The 15,089-nt window shown below is 42.0% G+C and overlaps 1 protein-coding gene across 1 annotated transcript in view; it reads right to left on the bottom strand.

Annotated features, from left to right (window-relative positions):
* The window catches only part of LOC135873590 (dynein axonemal heavy chain 5-like), a 283,929-nt gene that overhangs the window by 20,680 nt on the left and 248,160 nt on the right, over window positions 1–15,089 (bottom strand). The window contains exon 73 of the mRNA XM_065398212.1: window positions 6,106–6,238. Coding sequence (XP_065254284.1) covers window positions 6,106–6,238 — 133 coding nt within the window. The remainder of the gene's footprint in view (window positions 1–6,105; window positions 6,239–15,089) is intronic.

Below are 15,089 nucleotides of genomic sequence, written 5' to 3' on the forward strand. Positions count from 1 at the left end.
TTTATTGAATGTCCCCAAACATCCCCAAATAAAATTCTCCTCTGGAAGAGGAATACCCTGATGACTCCTTATGTGGCTCCCATACAGCCATTGTGGGAATCAATGGGGAGAGAACAAAGGACTCTTCAGTCCAAATGCACAAGCCCCATCATATGAGCTAAACAAAAATGTCATTATCTTTAGCAGCACTAGAGTTCTTTTCATCTTTGCAGGCAGCCATCAGAAACCAATAGGATCCTAGCCCGCAGGAGACAATGCTTTAGAACATAAGAACGGCCGTACTGGGTCAGACCAAAGGTCCATCTAGCCCAGTATCCGGTCTACCGACAGTGGCCAATGCCAGGTGCCCCAGAGGGAGTGGACCAACAGGCAATGATCAAGTGATCTCTCTCCTGCCATCCATCTCCATCCTCTGACAAACAGAGGCTAGGGACACCATTCCTTACCCATCCTGGCTAATAGCCATTAATGGACTTAACCACCATGAATTTATCCAGTTCTTTTTTAAATGATGTTATAGTCCTAGCCTTCACAACCTCCTCAGGTAAGGAGTTCCACAAGTTGACTGTGCGCTGCGTGAAGAAGAACTTCCTTGTATTTGTTTTAAACCTGCTGCCTATTAATTTCATTTGGTGACCCCTAGTTCTTGTATTATGGGAATAAGTAAATAACTTTTCCTTATCCACTTTCTCCACATCACTCATGATTTTATATACCTCTATCATATCCCACCTTAGTCTCCTCTTTTCCAAGCTGAAGAGTCCTAGCCTCTTTAATCTCTCCTCATATGGGACCCGTTCCAAACCCCTAATCATTTTAGTTGCCCTTTTCTGAACCTTTTCTAGTGCCAGTATATCTTTTTTTAGATGAGGAGACCACATCTGTACGCAGTATTCGAGATGTGGGCGTACCATCGATTTATATGAGGGCAATAATATATTCTCCATCTTATTCTCTATCCCCTTTTTAATGATCCCTAACATCCTGTTTGCTTTTTTGACCGCCTCTGCACACTGCGCAGACATCTTCAGAGAACTATCCACGATGACTCCAAGATCTTTTTCCTGACTTGTTGTAGCTAAATTAGCCCCCATCATATTGTATGTATAGTTGGGGTTATTTTTTCCAATGTGCATAACTCCACATTAAATTTCATTTGCCATTTTGTTGCCCAATCGCTTAGTTTTGTGAGATATTTTTGAAGTTCATCACAGTCTGCTTTGGTCTTAACTATCTTGAGCAGTTTAGTATCATCTGCAAACTTTGCCACCTCACTGTTTACCCCTTTCTCCAGATCATTTATAAATAAGTTGAATAGGATTGGTCCAAGCACTGACCCTTGGGGAATACCACTAGTTACCCCTCTCCATTCTGAGAATTTACCATTTATTCCTACCCTTTGTTCCCGGTCTTTTAACCAGTTCTCAATCCATGAAAGGACCTTTCCTTTTATCCCATGACAACTTAATTTACGTAAGAGCCTTTGGTGAGGGACCTTTCAAGCTGGTTGCTAACACAGCAAGATCAACTCATTGAGCCTCAACTTCTCCCTTTGTAAAATGGAGGTAAAATTACACTGGTCTACAATTTTTGAGAAGTCGTCTGCTTCAGAGATAAAATGTGCTATTTATTATGTATTTTGATGTGCTGAATTCAAATATGACAATTAAAACAACTGATTGGCTACTGTTTCTAAGATATTTCAGTTTTTACATTTTATGTCTATGTATATTGTGTAGATAGTAGAGTTTTAATCATAAATTGTAAACCTAGGTCTTTTCATGTGTTTATGGTTGCTTTACATGATAATATTTCACCTGTCCTGTTTATGTAACACTTTAAAAATCAGCAAAAGGGTTATATAAATAAACTTTATGATGAAACAAAAGGCAAAAAACTATTCTGTACATAGTTTAGTCCTATTCAGTGTCTACTCGGCGCTTCTTGGCTTGTCTCTTGTATTCATTAAATGGAGCATCTCTTGTCACTGTCCAGCAATAGTCTGCAAGCATTGATGGGCTCCATTTGCCCTGATAGCGTTTCTCCATTGTTGCAATGTCCTGGTGAAATTGCTCGCCGTGCTCGTCGCTCACTGCTCCACAGTTCGGTGGAAAAAAATCTAGATGAGAGTGCAAAAAATGTATCTTTAGTGACATATTGCAACCAAGGCTTTTGTATGCCTTGAGGAGGTTTTCCACCAACAACCTGTAGTTGTCTGCCTTGTTGTTTCCGAGAAAATTTATTGCCACTCACTGGAAGGCTTTCCATGCCGTCTTTTCCTTGCCACGCAGTGCATGGTCAAATGCATCATCTCGAAGAAGTTCACGAATCTGAGGACCAACAAAGACACCTTCCTTTATCTTAGCTTCACTTAACCTTGGAAATTTTCCATGGAGGTACTTGAAAGCTGCTTGTGTTTTGTCAATGGCCTTGACAAAGTTCTTCATCAGACCCAGCTTGATGTGTAAGGGTGGTAACAAAATCTTCCTTGATTCAACAAGTGGTGGATGCTGAACACTTTTCCTCCCAGGCTCCAATGACTGTCGAAGTGGCCAGTCTTTCTTGATGTAGTGGGAATCTCTTGCACGACTATCCCATTCGCAGAGAAAACAGCAGTACTTTGTGGATCCAGTCTGCAGACCAAGCAAGAGAGCAACAACCTTCAAATCGCCACAAAGCTGCCACTGATGTTGGTCATAGTTTATGCACCTCCAAAGTTGTTTCATGTTGTCATAGGTTTCCTTCATATGGACTGCATGACCAACTGGAATTGATGGCAAAACATTGCCATTATGCAGTAAAACAGCTTTAAGACTAGTCTTCGATGAATCAATGAACAGTCTCCACTCATCTGGATCGTGAACGATGTTGAGGGCTGCCATCATACCATAGATGTTGTTGCAGGCTACAAGATCACCTTCCATGAAGAAGAATGGGACAAGATCCTTTTGACAGTCACGGAACAAGGAAACCCTTACATCACCTGCCAGGAGATTCCACTGCTGTAGTCTGGAGCCCAACAGCTCTGCCTTACTCTTGGCTAGTTCCAAATCCCTGACAAGTTCATTCAGTTCACCTTGTGTTATGAGGTGTGGTTCAGAGGAGGATGGGAGAAAATGTGGGTCCTGTGACATTGATGGTTCAGGACCAGAAGTTTCATCCTCTTCCTCTTCCTCGTCTGACTCTGGTGAGAATGATTCTGGTGCATCAGGAACCGGCAGTCCTTCTCCGTGGGGTACTGGGCGTATAGCTGATGGAATGTTTGGATAATGCACAGTCCACTTTTTCTTCTTTGACACACCTTTCCCAACTGGAGGCACCATGCAGAAGTAACAATTGCTGGTATGATCTGTTGGCTCTCTCCAAATCATTGGCACTGCAAAAGGCATAGATTTCCTTTTCCTGTTCAACCACTGGCAAACATTTGTTGCACAAGTGTTGCAGCATATGTGTGGGGCCCACCTCTTGTCCTGATCTCCAATTTTGCAGCCAAAATAAAGGTGATAGGCTTTCTTAACCATAGTGGTTATACTGCGCTTTTGTGATGCAAAAGTCACTTCACCACAAACATAGCAGAAGTTATCTGCACTGTTCACACAAGTACGAGGCATCTCTGCTCACTTTGGCTAAACAGAAATGTGTCCCTTTGCAAAATCAAACACTGACAAATAAGAGAGCACGACACTGTATGATTTCTGGAGCTGATATAGGGCAATTTGTTCAGCAGAGTGATGTAAGCTTTGTTATGATTGCATCATCCATGACTTCTAGGAATAACATGATGCAATTCATATCATGTATGACGCAATAGCAGCTTCAGATTGCATCATTCATTGTTTTGCCTAAAAAGCAAGTACTGTCCAAACCCAGTCATAGATTTATTCATAGATCCAGTCAAAGATGTATTTTAGTCATTTCTGGTTTAAATTGAGATCCCTTCCCTTTATAACTCACTTATCCTCCGCCATTCCCAAGTCAAGGGTCGTATATACTGACCCAATAGCATATCTTGAAAACTAGAGCCAATCAACAATTTTAAGCATCATTTTCGTTCTCAGTGACCCAGAATTAGTAAAGTTTGACTACATTTATTTCAGAAGCATTTTGGCTGTAGAGCAGTGTTATACGTCTAGTTTACCAGGGTCTTTTGAGGTCTAATTAAACTAAGTTTGTACGGTGCCATGTATAATGTGTGTAAAGCATTATGACTCACTGGAATCACAGATCTGAATAGAATTCAAAGCCTCCTGTCCTAACTGTCTCCCTCCACCTCCAACTATCATTCCTCCTGGCTACCGGACCTACTGACTGAAAAATGATGATCCTTCATCTTTCCAAAAAATAAGATGAATGTCAGCTTGTACAGCTACAAACCTTAGGAACTCTGCAAGGTACTTATCCTCCACATAACTCATATTATTTTTCCACAGGGGTCATGAGTACTTCAGCATTGTGGCTGTCCAGCGTAGGAAACAGGTATGACACTGATGTGGTATTTAAGAAGCTCCTAAAGCTAGCATACTAGCCAGCATGCATTACATAGATCAATGCAGAGCTCAAAACATATGATGAAAAGGCTTTTAATAACATATCAAATCTGCAACCAAAACCTATAAAGACTAATGAAAGGCACCAGTACTCAGCTAGGGCAACATATTAATCTCATATTTGGGATTTCCAGACCAAGCCTTTTCTGAGTTACATTGGTCTGAAAAAGTCAGGAATGTGTCATTTTTTGGACTCCCTCAGCTCTAGCTCTCAGAAATTTTGTCTAAATTTTCTCAAGCTTTATACCCTGGCATAAATTTATGCCTGAAAAAATTCCAGGAGCAGTGGTATTAATTTTGTAAAATTAGGGTCGTTATAACTTTAGTTATAACGGAAGGCTTGTTTGACCTTTAAGAATGGTAGAGTTTCTTCATAATGAACATGACAGTAACTTCTGAAGTCAAAGCTTATGTTAATTCTCCTTCTCTTGCTTTCCATTTAGATATGAACACAGTAACTCCTAGATACTGACACCAATCTATAAAGTTTTCTTCCAGATCCAGACAGGAAATTCACCAAAGTTTGGGGCATTTGGATCTGGGGGTTTGATTCAGGGCCATTTCTAGTTACTCCCAAAATGAAAAGGATATACATCCACAAAAACATGACCCCCTCTGAAATGACCGCTCTGTGTCAAACTCACACTTATTTAGGTCACTTGAGAGGACAACATTCATTTATGTGGAGTATTATATCATTCCAACTGTGAAATAAACTCTGGGCAATCAATAAGTAATTAAAACAGCACTAACGGGTGGAACATAATAGTGAGTACAAAGTGCGGCTACAATTATAACAATTATAATTTGACCTCAAAAATATAATCTGGATAAAAAACTGGTTGAAAAACCCTACTCAGAGTAGTTATCAACGGTTCACTGTCAAACTGGGGACTTAACTAGTGGGGTCCCACAGGGGTCAATCCTGGGTACAGCACTACTCAATATTTTCATGAATGACTCGGATAATGAAGTGGAGAGTATTCTTATAAAGTCTGCAGATGACACCAAGCTTTACTTCCATATACTGAAAAATAATCTTCTTAGGCTTTTCTTTTGGGAGCCTGGTTTTATATTCTCCTTCCAGCTAGCCATTTCAACTATACCAGATGGGCAAAATGGGATGAGAGAAGGAGGAAACAGAAAGCAACACAAGCCATCTATTCCATCATCTTCACTCCACTACTGCTCATCTCTTACCTTAAGCTAAACTCTCTCAGCTCCAACATGTGCAGAATGCCACTTCCCCCCTGCTAATTAGTATGTAATTTTGTAACTATGCTGCTTCTTAGTTCTATACAATTAAGCCTCAGTTTGACTCTGAATCATTTTGCCATACAGTTTATGGTCCCAATCCTGCAATTCATAGCACACAGGTGCAGCAGTGCAGCTCTGCAAAGACGGATTGGCTTCAATAGGGTTCATGTGGGTACAGCAGTGCCGCAGGGCACAGTGAATTGCAAGACCAAGGCACCATAAATCGAGGTAAGATGTGGGAACATTGTTAGTGTCACAATACTGTTATAATCCTTAGAAATTAATGCTGTATGATACTTGCCATCTATGGCCAGTTTGAGATCAGTCAGTGTAGTTCGAACTCTTGATATAACACGCTGCATACGGTCAATTTCCTGACGTAGAAATATATTTAAGGGTTGAATTGCTCCCATCTTTTGAAGCTGGGCTTTCACCTAAACAGAGTTTAGGGGGAAAAAACATATCTATTATTATGTATATATACAAATCTAACACTTTCAAAAGCACAAAGGTACTTTTTAAAATTTTACCCATAAACCCTAAAAAACAAACTACACAGTAATGGATAGCCAATGCTCATCCTGCACCAGCTTTATGATCTAGTATGTTGTGACTCATCAGGCCTAGCAAAAAGGAGCTTTGTCCCAATGGAGGGGAGATTGTAAGCTTTTGGAAGAGACACGGCATTTACTTCTACAGTAGAACCTCAGAGTTACGAACACCAGAGTTACGAACTGACCGTTCAACCTCACACCTCATTTGGAACTGAAAGTACGCATTCAGGAAGCAGCATAGACAAAAAGAAAAGAAAAGAAAAGAAAAGAAAAGAAAGAAAGAAAGGAAGAAAGAAAGAAAGAAGCAAATACAGTACAGTACTGTGTTAAATGTAAACTACTAAAAATATAAAGGGAAAGTTAAAAAACAAAGATTTGACAAGATTTGACATCATCTTTCCAATAGAAGATAGAGTTAGAATTCTAATAAAAATCAAACGTCAGCCTAATACAGCAGGTGCTATTTGCCAAGGCCAAAAGTCGAAGGGTTACTTGAAAGACACAGGGAAGTTAATGCAGAGTAAGCTAGGGTGTAAATTTAAAGCACACTAGTTTTACCACACTAAGGGCTTGTCTACACTTAAAATGCTGCAGGTGCTCCACTGTAGTACTTCAGTGAAAACACTACCTATGCTGATGGGAGGGCTTCTCCAGTTGGTGTCGGTAATCTATCCACCACCACCACCCCCAAGAGGAGGTAGCTAGTCTATGGAAAAATTCTCCCATCGACCTAGCGCTGTCTACACCGGGGCTTAGGTTGGCTTAACTGCGTCATTCATGGGTATGGATTTTTCACACCCTGAACAACATAGTTAGATCAACATAATTTCCTACTGTAGACGAGGACTAACTCCACAAGTGGACATTCAAATGCCCTCAGGCTGCTTAACTTAGTACACTTTAAAGGGTAAGAAGTTAAAGAGCACACTTAGTGCACAGTATCCATGTACACACAGAGTTAATGAGGAGTAGTGTTGTGATAATTGAGCCTATAAATTTACCCTAATTGTAAGCTTAATTGTGAAAAGTATATGAAAGCTCATAAAATGTTACAATAACCTAAAATAACAAATGTTAATAGAAAGTAACTGAAGTTGCTTTCAATAATGTATGTTATAAACAGGTGCAAAAGACCCAGACAGACTAAACGAGTCCAAACAAAAAGGCCACATTAATATAATTCAAGGACAATGTTAAAATCATTTTTGGTTAAAAAAAATTGGAAGTTAATAAACCAAACGTGGTATGTTAGCGATTAAGCCTAATTGGTGAACAAAATGATAAGGGGATGGACTATTCCACCCGCCACTCCCTTTTTGGGTCCTTAAAGAGAAAGACTTTGGAGGAAAGGAAAAAAATAGTAAAGAACTGATGGAGGCTACTGCAGCAAGCATCATCATCATGGCTGCCACCCCCATCAGTTCCTGGGACCCTGGGCCTTCTTTATCCTAATTCTGAGGGATGCCCAGACCAGACTGGGCCAGAGAGAAAGTTCCAGATGACAATGCCACCCCTTCTAGCTCCAGCTGAATCCCAAACACCGAAATCAAATGGGATCAGACTTTAACAATTGCAGCAACAACAACTCCAGCTCATCTCAGCTAACTTCTTCTCTTTTTACCCAAAAGGACAGTTATTACCATCTTTAATACCATCTAAAAGATGGTCATACACAGAGGTTTTTCCTTCTAAAACTCTCTCCAGCTACAGTGAAAGGGAAGAAGAAATGTTGTTAAAATAAAAGTCTTACTTTATGTTTATCTTACTTTATATTTCAAATGCTTTAACTGTTTTTCCTTCTTTTCTGCATTTTTAATAAAAGGTTAAAAGGAAATATAATGCTGTGTTTGCCATGGTACTAAGCAGGCTGAGGTCTCTGTATACCAAACCGCAAACCTTGTTTAACATTGTTCAGTGTTGGACAATGAGACTGGGTTATGTTAACATCTTTGGCTCATTTATTCCATTTACATTAATATAACAGTAGCTAGTTCACTTGAAATTCACACCCTAGGTTTCGCCACACTAATTTCTCCATGTAGACAAGTCCTAAGGGTGAATGCTATTGTAATGACATAATGTTATATCTAGCAGCATTCCTCTTTAAAAAGGAAGAAAAGTGTAGCACTTGAAAGGTGATACTTGATAGGACAAGAGAGTAAATGCTTTGACAGCCTCCATTTCTCAGGTTTCATTTTCAGGCCTTTGAAAATACACTTTTAAACTTTACATGGTTTTCTCCTTGGGGGACAACTACCAGTGAGGTTATTCATTATATTTTAATCATATGCATATATGATTTTACAGAAAGGCTGTCCAAGGAGTAGGTGCCAACAGATTACACTAATGCTTTCAAGTCTGACAGCTCATTCTACAGAATGAGTCAGTGTGCTTTTCTTTCTTTCTTTCTTTCTAAATCATTAAAAGCAACTAGTACTAGAGCATTTAAGATTAGAGCTGGGAGAATAGCTTCCTGTGGACAATTTATTTTGTGAATACCGCCCTCTTTTTTGTTCACAAATGATTTGCTTTTGATTTTTAAGAATTTCACAGGAAATTCACTCCTTTTGCCCAAACAGCCAAAAGAACAACTATCAGAGGGGTTGCCATGTTAATCTGTATCCACAAAAACAATGAGGAGTCCGGTGGCACCTTAAAGACTAATAGATTTATTTGGGCATAAGCTTTCGTGGGTAAAAAACCTCACTTCTTCAGATGCAAGTGTGAAGAAGTGGGGGGTTTTAATTACGAAAGCTTATGCCCAAATAAATCTGTTAGTCTTTAAGATGCCAAAAGAACAACTGTTTGCTCCACTCAGTGTTTTGCCTCAGTATCCCTGTGATAAATGAAGGCGGGGATAGCTCCCTGTTATGGACACCCAGCCAGCCAGTTAGCTATAAAATCCCTCTTAGTAGCTGTTCTCTACTTGCTTTACCTATAAAGGGTTAAAAAAGTCTCACTGCTATGCATAGGTAAAAGGAAGTGAGTGGGCACCTGACCAAAAGAGTCAATGAGAAGGCTAGAACTTTTTAAAATTGAGAAAAAACTTCCCCTTCGTCTGTCTGCGGTTGTTCTCCCGGGGAGAGGGGGTCAGAGCAGCGATGCTGTAAGAAGCTTTGGGCCAGGTATGAAAAATCATCTGTATTATACCTAAAAACTATTCATTTGAAACCCCAGATATGTAAGTAGTCCAGGTGCTTTTGTTTTGCTTGTAACCTTTAAGCAGGATCTTAAGAAAGCTATTCTTGAAGCTTAATTCTTGTATTTGTTCTTTTTAAATTTAGCAATAGCCTGAGTTTTCAGATGTATTTTCTTTCTTTCTTTCTTTTTCTTTTTTTTTTTTTTAAATAAATGTACCTTTTTTAAGAACAGGATTGGAGTTCTGTGTCTTAAGAGGTTTGTGCACACGTTTTGTTTTTTTTTAATTAGCTGGTGGCAACAGCTGATTTCCTTTGTTTTTTCTTTCTCAGCTCCTCCCCGGAGGGGGGTGAAAGGGCTTGAGGGGACCCCGCAGGAAGGAATTCCCAATTGAGCCTTCCTGGGTTCTCAAAGGGGTTTTGCACTTGGGTGGTGGCAGCATCTACCCATCCAAGGTCAGCTGTAACCTTGGGAGTTTAATACAAGCCTGCAGTGGCCAGTATTAATTTTTAGAATCCTTACGGGCCCCCATCTTCTGCACTTGAAGTGCCAGAGTGGGAATTTAGCCCTGACAATCCCAAAGAAAAAGTGTGATACATGCTAGATATAAGAAGAGCACTTCACATAGGAGAGGCACCATGGAGAATCTGACCCATTAATTTTCACCTTTAAAAACAAAAGAAAAAAGGTTTTTTTTAGTTTGCAAAACACCTTTCCCCCATTCTTAGATAACTTAAATGTGGCATTTTAGCAAACTGCACCAAAACATTTTCTTCCAGGATGAAAACAAGTCTAGGTAATTTCACTCTAAAGGGTAATTTTCCAAAAAGTTAAAGTATGTGAATGTAAAATGAGAGGCTTAAAACAAGAGTGTCTCCTCAACTATAATTATAGTGATGCTGCCATACAGAGCAACTCCCAAGGCTTGGAAATTCTTCTAAGAAACAGACGTTTAAAAAAATGAAAACCTCTGTAATATTCCATAATAGCAATGAAACGTATTCAATGCAAGAACTATACTGTATTAATTCATCCCTAGCTGCATTCACAGCACTCAGCCTTGAGCATCAAGTACACCACCACATAAGGCTTTGAAGGAATGACATAATTCACAACCTGTCATGTCTTTGTTATCGTTGAGATGAGACTCAAATCGTGAGCTCCTGTGAGTTTTGCTAATTACAGTCCTGCTCTTGGAAATGTTATTGTTAATTATATGATGAAGCGCATAAATTTTGAGCCATGATTGATTGTTTACATTAGATTCTGTATCACCCAACAAGATCTCTCATTTCCTGATCCCTATTCTAGAATTACATTAAGAAACCAACCTGACTGGTAGAAAGGAAATCTGAAGACAGAACCCATTAGTCAAAAGAGCCCTCTCTGAGATGAAACACACTAATTACAAAAAGCCCAGATAAAAATATTTCCTCAGTATTTGTATATATTTTATCAAGTCACAGTTGGATTGTGAAGTGGAATGTAAACAGATGTCAGTTAACATGAAATACGACAATTTAAGAAAGGAGGCAATGAAAAAAACAGTCATACTAATTCTTACTGTTTGTATAATATCTTGGTCCTAGCATGCATGCTCCATACCCAGTTGTGCATAGGTAAAACAGTACTTTGAGTTCCAGTGGAAGGGCTGTTTCCATGAACCAAGATTAGTGACCAAGTGTGACCATAAGCATTCCTGATATTTGTACAAAATATGCCTTGTGAGATATCACTTGAAAACCAGTAATGCACTGGTGAATAGTATCATGGTGGAATATATGTAACGATACTGCGTGTGGAGTTATGGATGTTCTTTGATACTATGTTTTAAAGTGAATTTGAACAAAACAGGTCTCCTCAGGTCAAATACAAATGAAGCAGGGTGACCAGTGACAATGGAGTTGCAATTTACATATGCTGTAAACAGAACCATCAAAGCTCAGAAGTTGGTTTGGGACTCAGCATGTCTGGATCATAAAGAACTGTGTATTTGCTTATCTAACCAGCCTGGTCATCAGGCAGAGACAATGAAAGTACACTTCCTGGGGATATGTTAGGGTCACTTGGCTAATAGTAACCAAGGCTGGTGGAGACCAGAGTGTGGCTGTGGTGTAAGAAGCAGGCAGCTGTAGTCAGAGTTGCTGAACTAGGGCTGCTTATCACACCGAAACTCAATGCAGGCTTATATGCTGGCTGGGCGCATCCAGATAAGGGAGCTACAGCAGCAGAGCATTTTAAGGCAACCAGGGTTATAGGTCAGGCAGTGACAACTTTTCACTGGTCTGGGTTGCACCCCAAAATGTGACACCAAGTAAATTACTATAGCAGCTTGGGAGTTTCAATCTGCTTCTACTTCAAAACTGCAAATTAAGATAATGCTTTGGAATCATTTTCATTAGTCTCCCCACACCCAGCAGAGAGGAATTTAATGCTGAAATGTATTTAGAGCAAATCTTATATGGGGAAAAAACATTTTCACTTGAGTTACGCAGCTGATCTCCAATCAGCAATAATGCCTTTAGAATTCCATCATGTTCCCTAGCGATCAGTTTTTCAACCTGTAAGGCAAATGTTTTTTTCATTATAAACCTAACTCCATGATGCGCTGACATTTATATTTGCATCTATCCGCACACATCTGGAGAGATTGGACCCTATCATTTTACTACAGATGAGAGGATTACTCACCCTGTGCAGTAATTGAGGTGCTTCAAGATTGTTGTCCCTGTGGGTGCTTCATTTTAGGTGTCTTGGTGCCCTGCGTTTGTAATCGCAGATTTGTAGTAGCAGTGCCCCAGTTAGCCGCGCATGCGCGGCAGCCGTCTCGCACCGCTCCGAGTGGCTACCTAGCATGCGCAGCCAACCGACCTCCAGTTCCTTTTCTACCCCAGAGGATCTGCATGAAACTCCGAAGTAGAGGGGAGTAGAACACCCACAGGGACAACCATCTCGAAGAACCTCAGTTACTGCACAGGGTGAGTAACCTTCTCTTCTTCGAGGAGTGTCCCTGTGGGTGCTCCACTTTAGGTGGCTATGGAACAGTACCCCTCAGTGGAGGGGGGCTTCGGAGTTGGTTTATTGATGGTGGCTAGCAACGATAGTCCAAACTGTGTGTCTGCAGCGGGTTGTTGCTCGAGAGCGCAGTGTTTAGTAAAAGTGTGGGCAAAGGCGCAGGTAGCTGCTTTGCAAGTGTCCAAGTTAGGCGTGTCATTAAAAAATGCTACTGATGTTGCTAACGCTCTGGTGGAGTGTGTGTGGACTCCTGGTGTAGCAGGGAGGTTGTTCTTCTGGTAACACAAATGGATACAGCCTGATATCCATTTAGACAGTCTCTGTTTAGAGATGGTTTGACCCTTCGATTATTCTGTTCTAGAGAGAGAGACAAGATGATTTTCTAAATGTTTTTGTTCTTTCTAGGTAAAAGGCTAGTGCTCTTCGGATGTTGAGTGTGTGAAGAGAAGCCTCCCTGTTGTTGGCATGTGGTTTTGGGAAAAACACAGGTAAGTATATTGGTTGATTTAGATCAGTGGTCACCAACCGGTTGATCATGATTGACTGGTCGGTCCTCGAGACTCTCCCAGTCGATCGCGATCTCTGGTTGCTAAAAGTCTGGTGGTGCAGCAGGGCTGCTGCTAAGGCAGGCTCCCTGCCTGCCCCAGCCCCACGCCACTCCCAGAAGCAGCTAGCACCCCCCTCTGGCCCCAGGGTGGGGGGGCAGGGGTCTCTACATGCTGCTCCTGCCTGCAAGCACCACCCCCTGCAGCTCCCATTGGCCGGGAATTGGGAACTGTGGCCAATGGGAGCTGCGGGGGTGGTGCTTGCAGAGAGGGGCGTTGGCCCCTTCCCGGAGCAGCATGGGGCCGGGGCAGGCAGGGAGCCCTGCTTAGCCCCTCTGTGCCGTCGACTGGGAGCTGCCCAAGGTAAGTGCCGCCCGGCGGGAGCCCGCACCCCAACCCCCCTCCCAGAGCCAGCACCCCAGACCCCCTCCTGCACCCCAGCCCCCTGCCCCAGCCCTGAGCCCCCTCTCAGAGCCAGCACCCCGCACCCTCTCCTGTCCATGACCGTAGTAATCAGAGTGCTTAAGTTGAGGAAGCGCTGATGGGGTAACCTTGCCGTTGCTGTGAGGCAGTCGAGATAGGGCCCTATAAATTCCAGTTGTTGGACTGGGACCAAAGTGGACTTCTGAAGATTTATTTGAAGTCCAAGGCTCGTAAAGAGGGCTATTGTGGTCTGTGTGGCTTCTAGTGCTGCCCGCCGTGTTGGTGCTCTTAACAGACAGTCGTCCAGGTATGGAAAAATCATGACCCCTAGTCTGTGAAGTTGAGCTGCAGTGATGGCGAGGACCTTGGAAAAGACCCTTGGGGTGGTTGACAGTCTGAAGGGTAGCACTTTATGTTGGTAATGTTGATGTCCTAGGGTGAAGCACAAGAATCGTCTGTGCGCTGGGTGAATGGTGACATGAAAGTAAGTGTCTTGCAGGTCAAGGGACAAGAGCCAATCTCCTTTCTCTAATGCTGGAATTATCATCCATAGGGTCACCATTTTGAATCGCTGTGTTCTCACAAACTTGTTGAGTTTGCATAAATCCAGAATGGGTCTCCATCCACCATTCTTTTTTGGAGTGAGGAAATAATGGGAATAAAATCCTCGTCCCCTTTGTTGAGCTGGTACAGGTTCCACAGCCCCTAATTGCAGGAGGTGGTTTATTTCCTGATGTAATGGGGCTCGTGAGAGTGGTTCCTGAAGAGGGATGGGGAAAGGGGTTGGGTAGATGGATAGAAATAAATGGGATGGAGTAACCCTGCTGGATAATTTCCAGGACCCAGCTGTCTGTGGTGATATTGTTCCAGACTGAGTAATATGGTGACAGGCAGTCCCCGAAAGATGTTAAAGTGGGGTTGAGATCCGGAATTAGAGCGTGTAGAGGTTTTGGGCCCTCAACTAGACCTTCAAAATGATGGCCTAGAAGTGGAAGGCTGGGACGTGGAAGGCTGGTTTTGATTCTGCCTTTGTCCCATCTGCCTCTGTTTGCGGCATTGGGTATAGTGTCTTTGAGGCTAGGGGCATGGTGCAGCCCAGAATTTTTGGTTATAAAACCTGCCCTGCTTTTTCTTGTTTCCAGGGACATAGATGCGGAGCATCTTTAAGGTGGCCCGGGAGTCCTTTAAAGTATGCAAGGACACATCGGTGGATTCGGCAAACAGTTTCTGACCCTCAAAGGGGAGGTCCTCAACCACAACCTGCCCCTCTCTCGGGAATCCTGATAGGTGGTGCCAAGATGCCCGACGCATGACCATGGAGGTTGCGATGGAGCGTGCTGCTGTGTCCTCAGAATCGAGAGAGGCTTGCAGGGTTGTCCTTGCGATGAGAGAACCTTCAGAGATGTTGGACTTATATGCTTCTCTCTTGTCCTCTGGAAGATTTTCAATAATAGATGACATTGTAGAAACCAGGTTGTGTGTGTATTTTGCAATCAGTACAGAGTAATTCGCGATTCGGAACTGCAAGGTGGCGGAAGAATAGGCTTTGCACCCAAAGAGTTATAGCCTCTTCCAGTCCTTGTCATAAGGGGCGGATCTAGACTGTTGCT

Source organism: Emys orbicularis, chromosome 2 (genome assembly GCF_028017835.1).
Source record: "Emys orbicularis isolate rEmyOrb1 chromosome 2, rEmyOrb1.hap1, whole genome shotgun sequence".
NCBI classification, from domain to species: Eukaryota; Metazoa; Chordata; order Testudines; family Emydidae; genus Emys; species Emys orbicularis.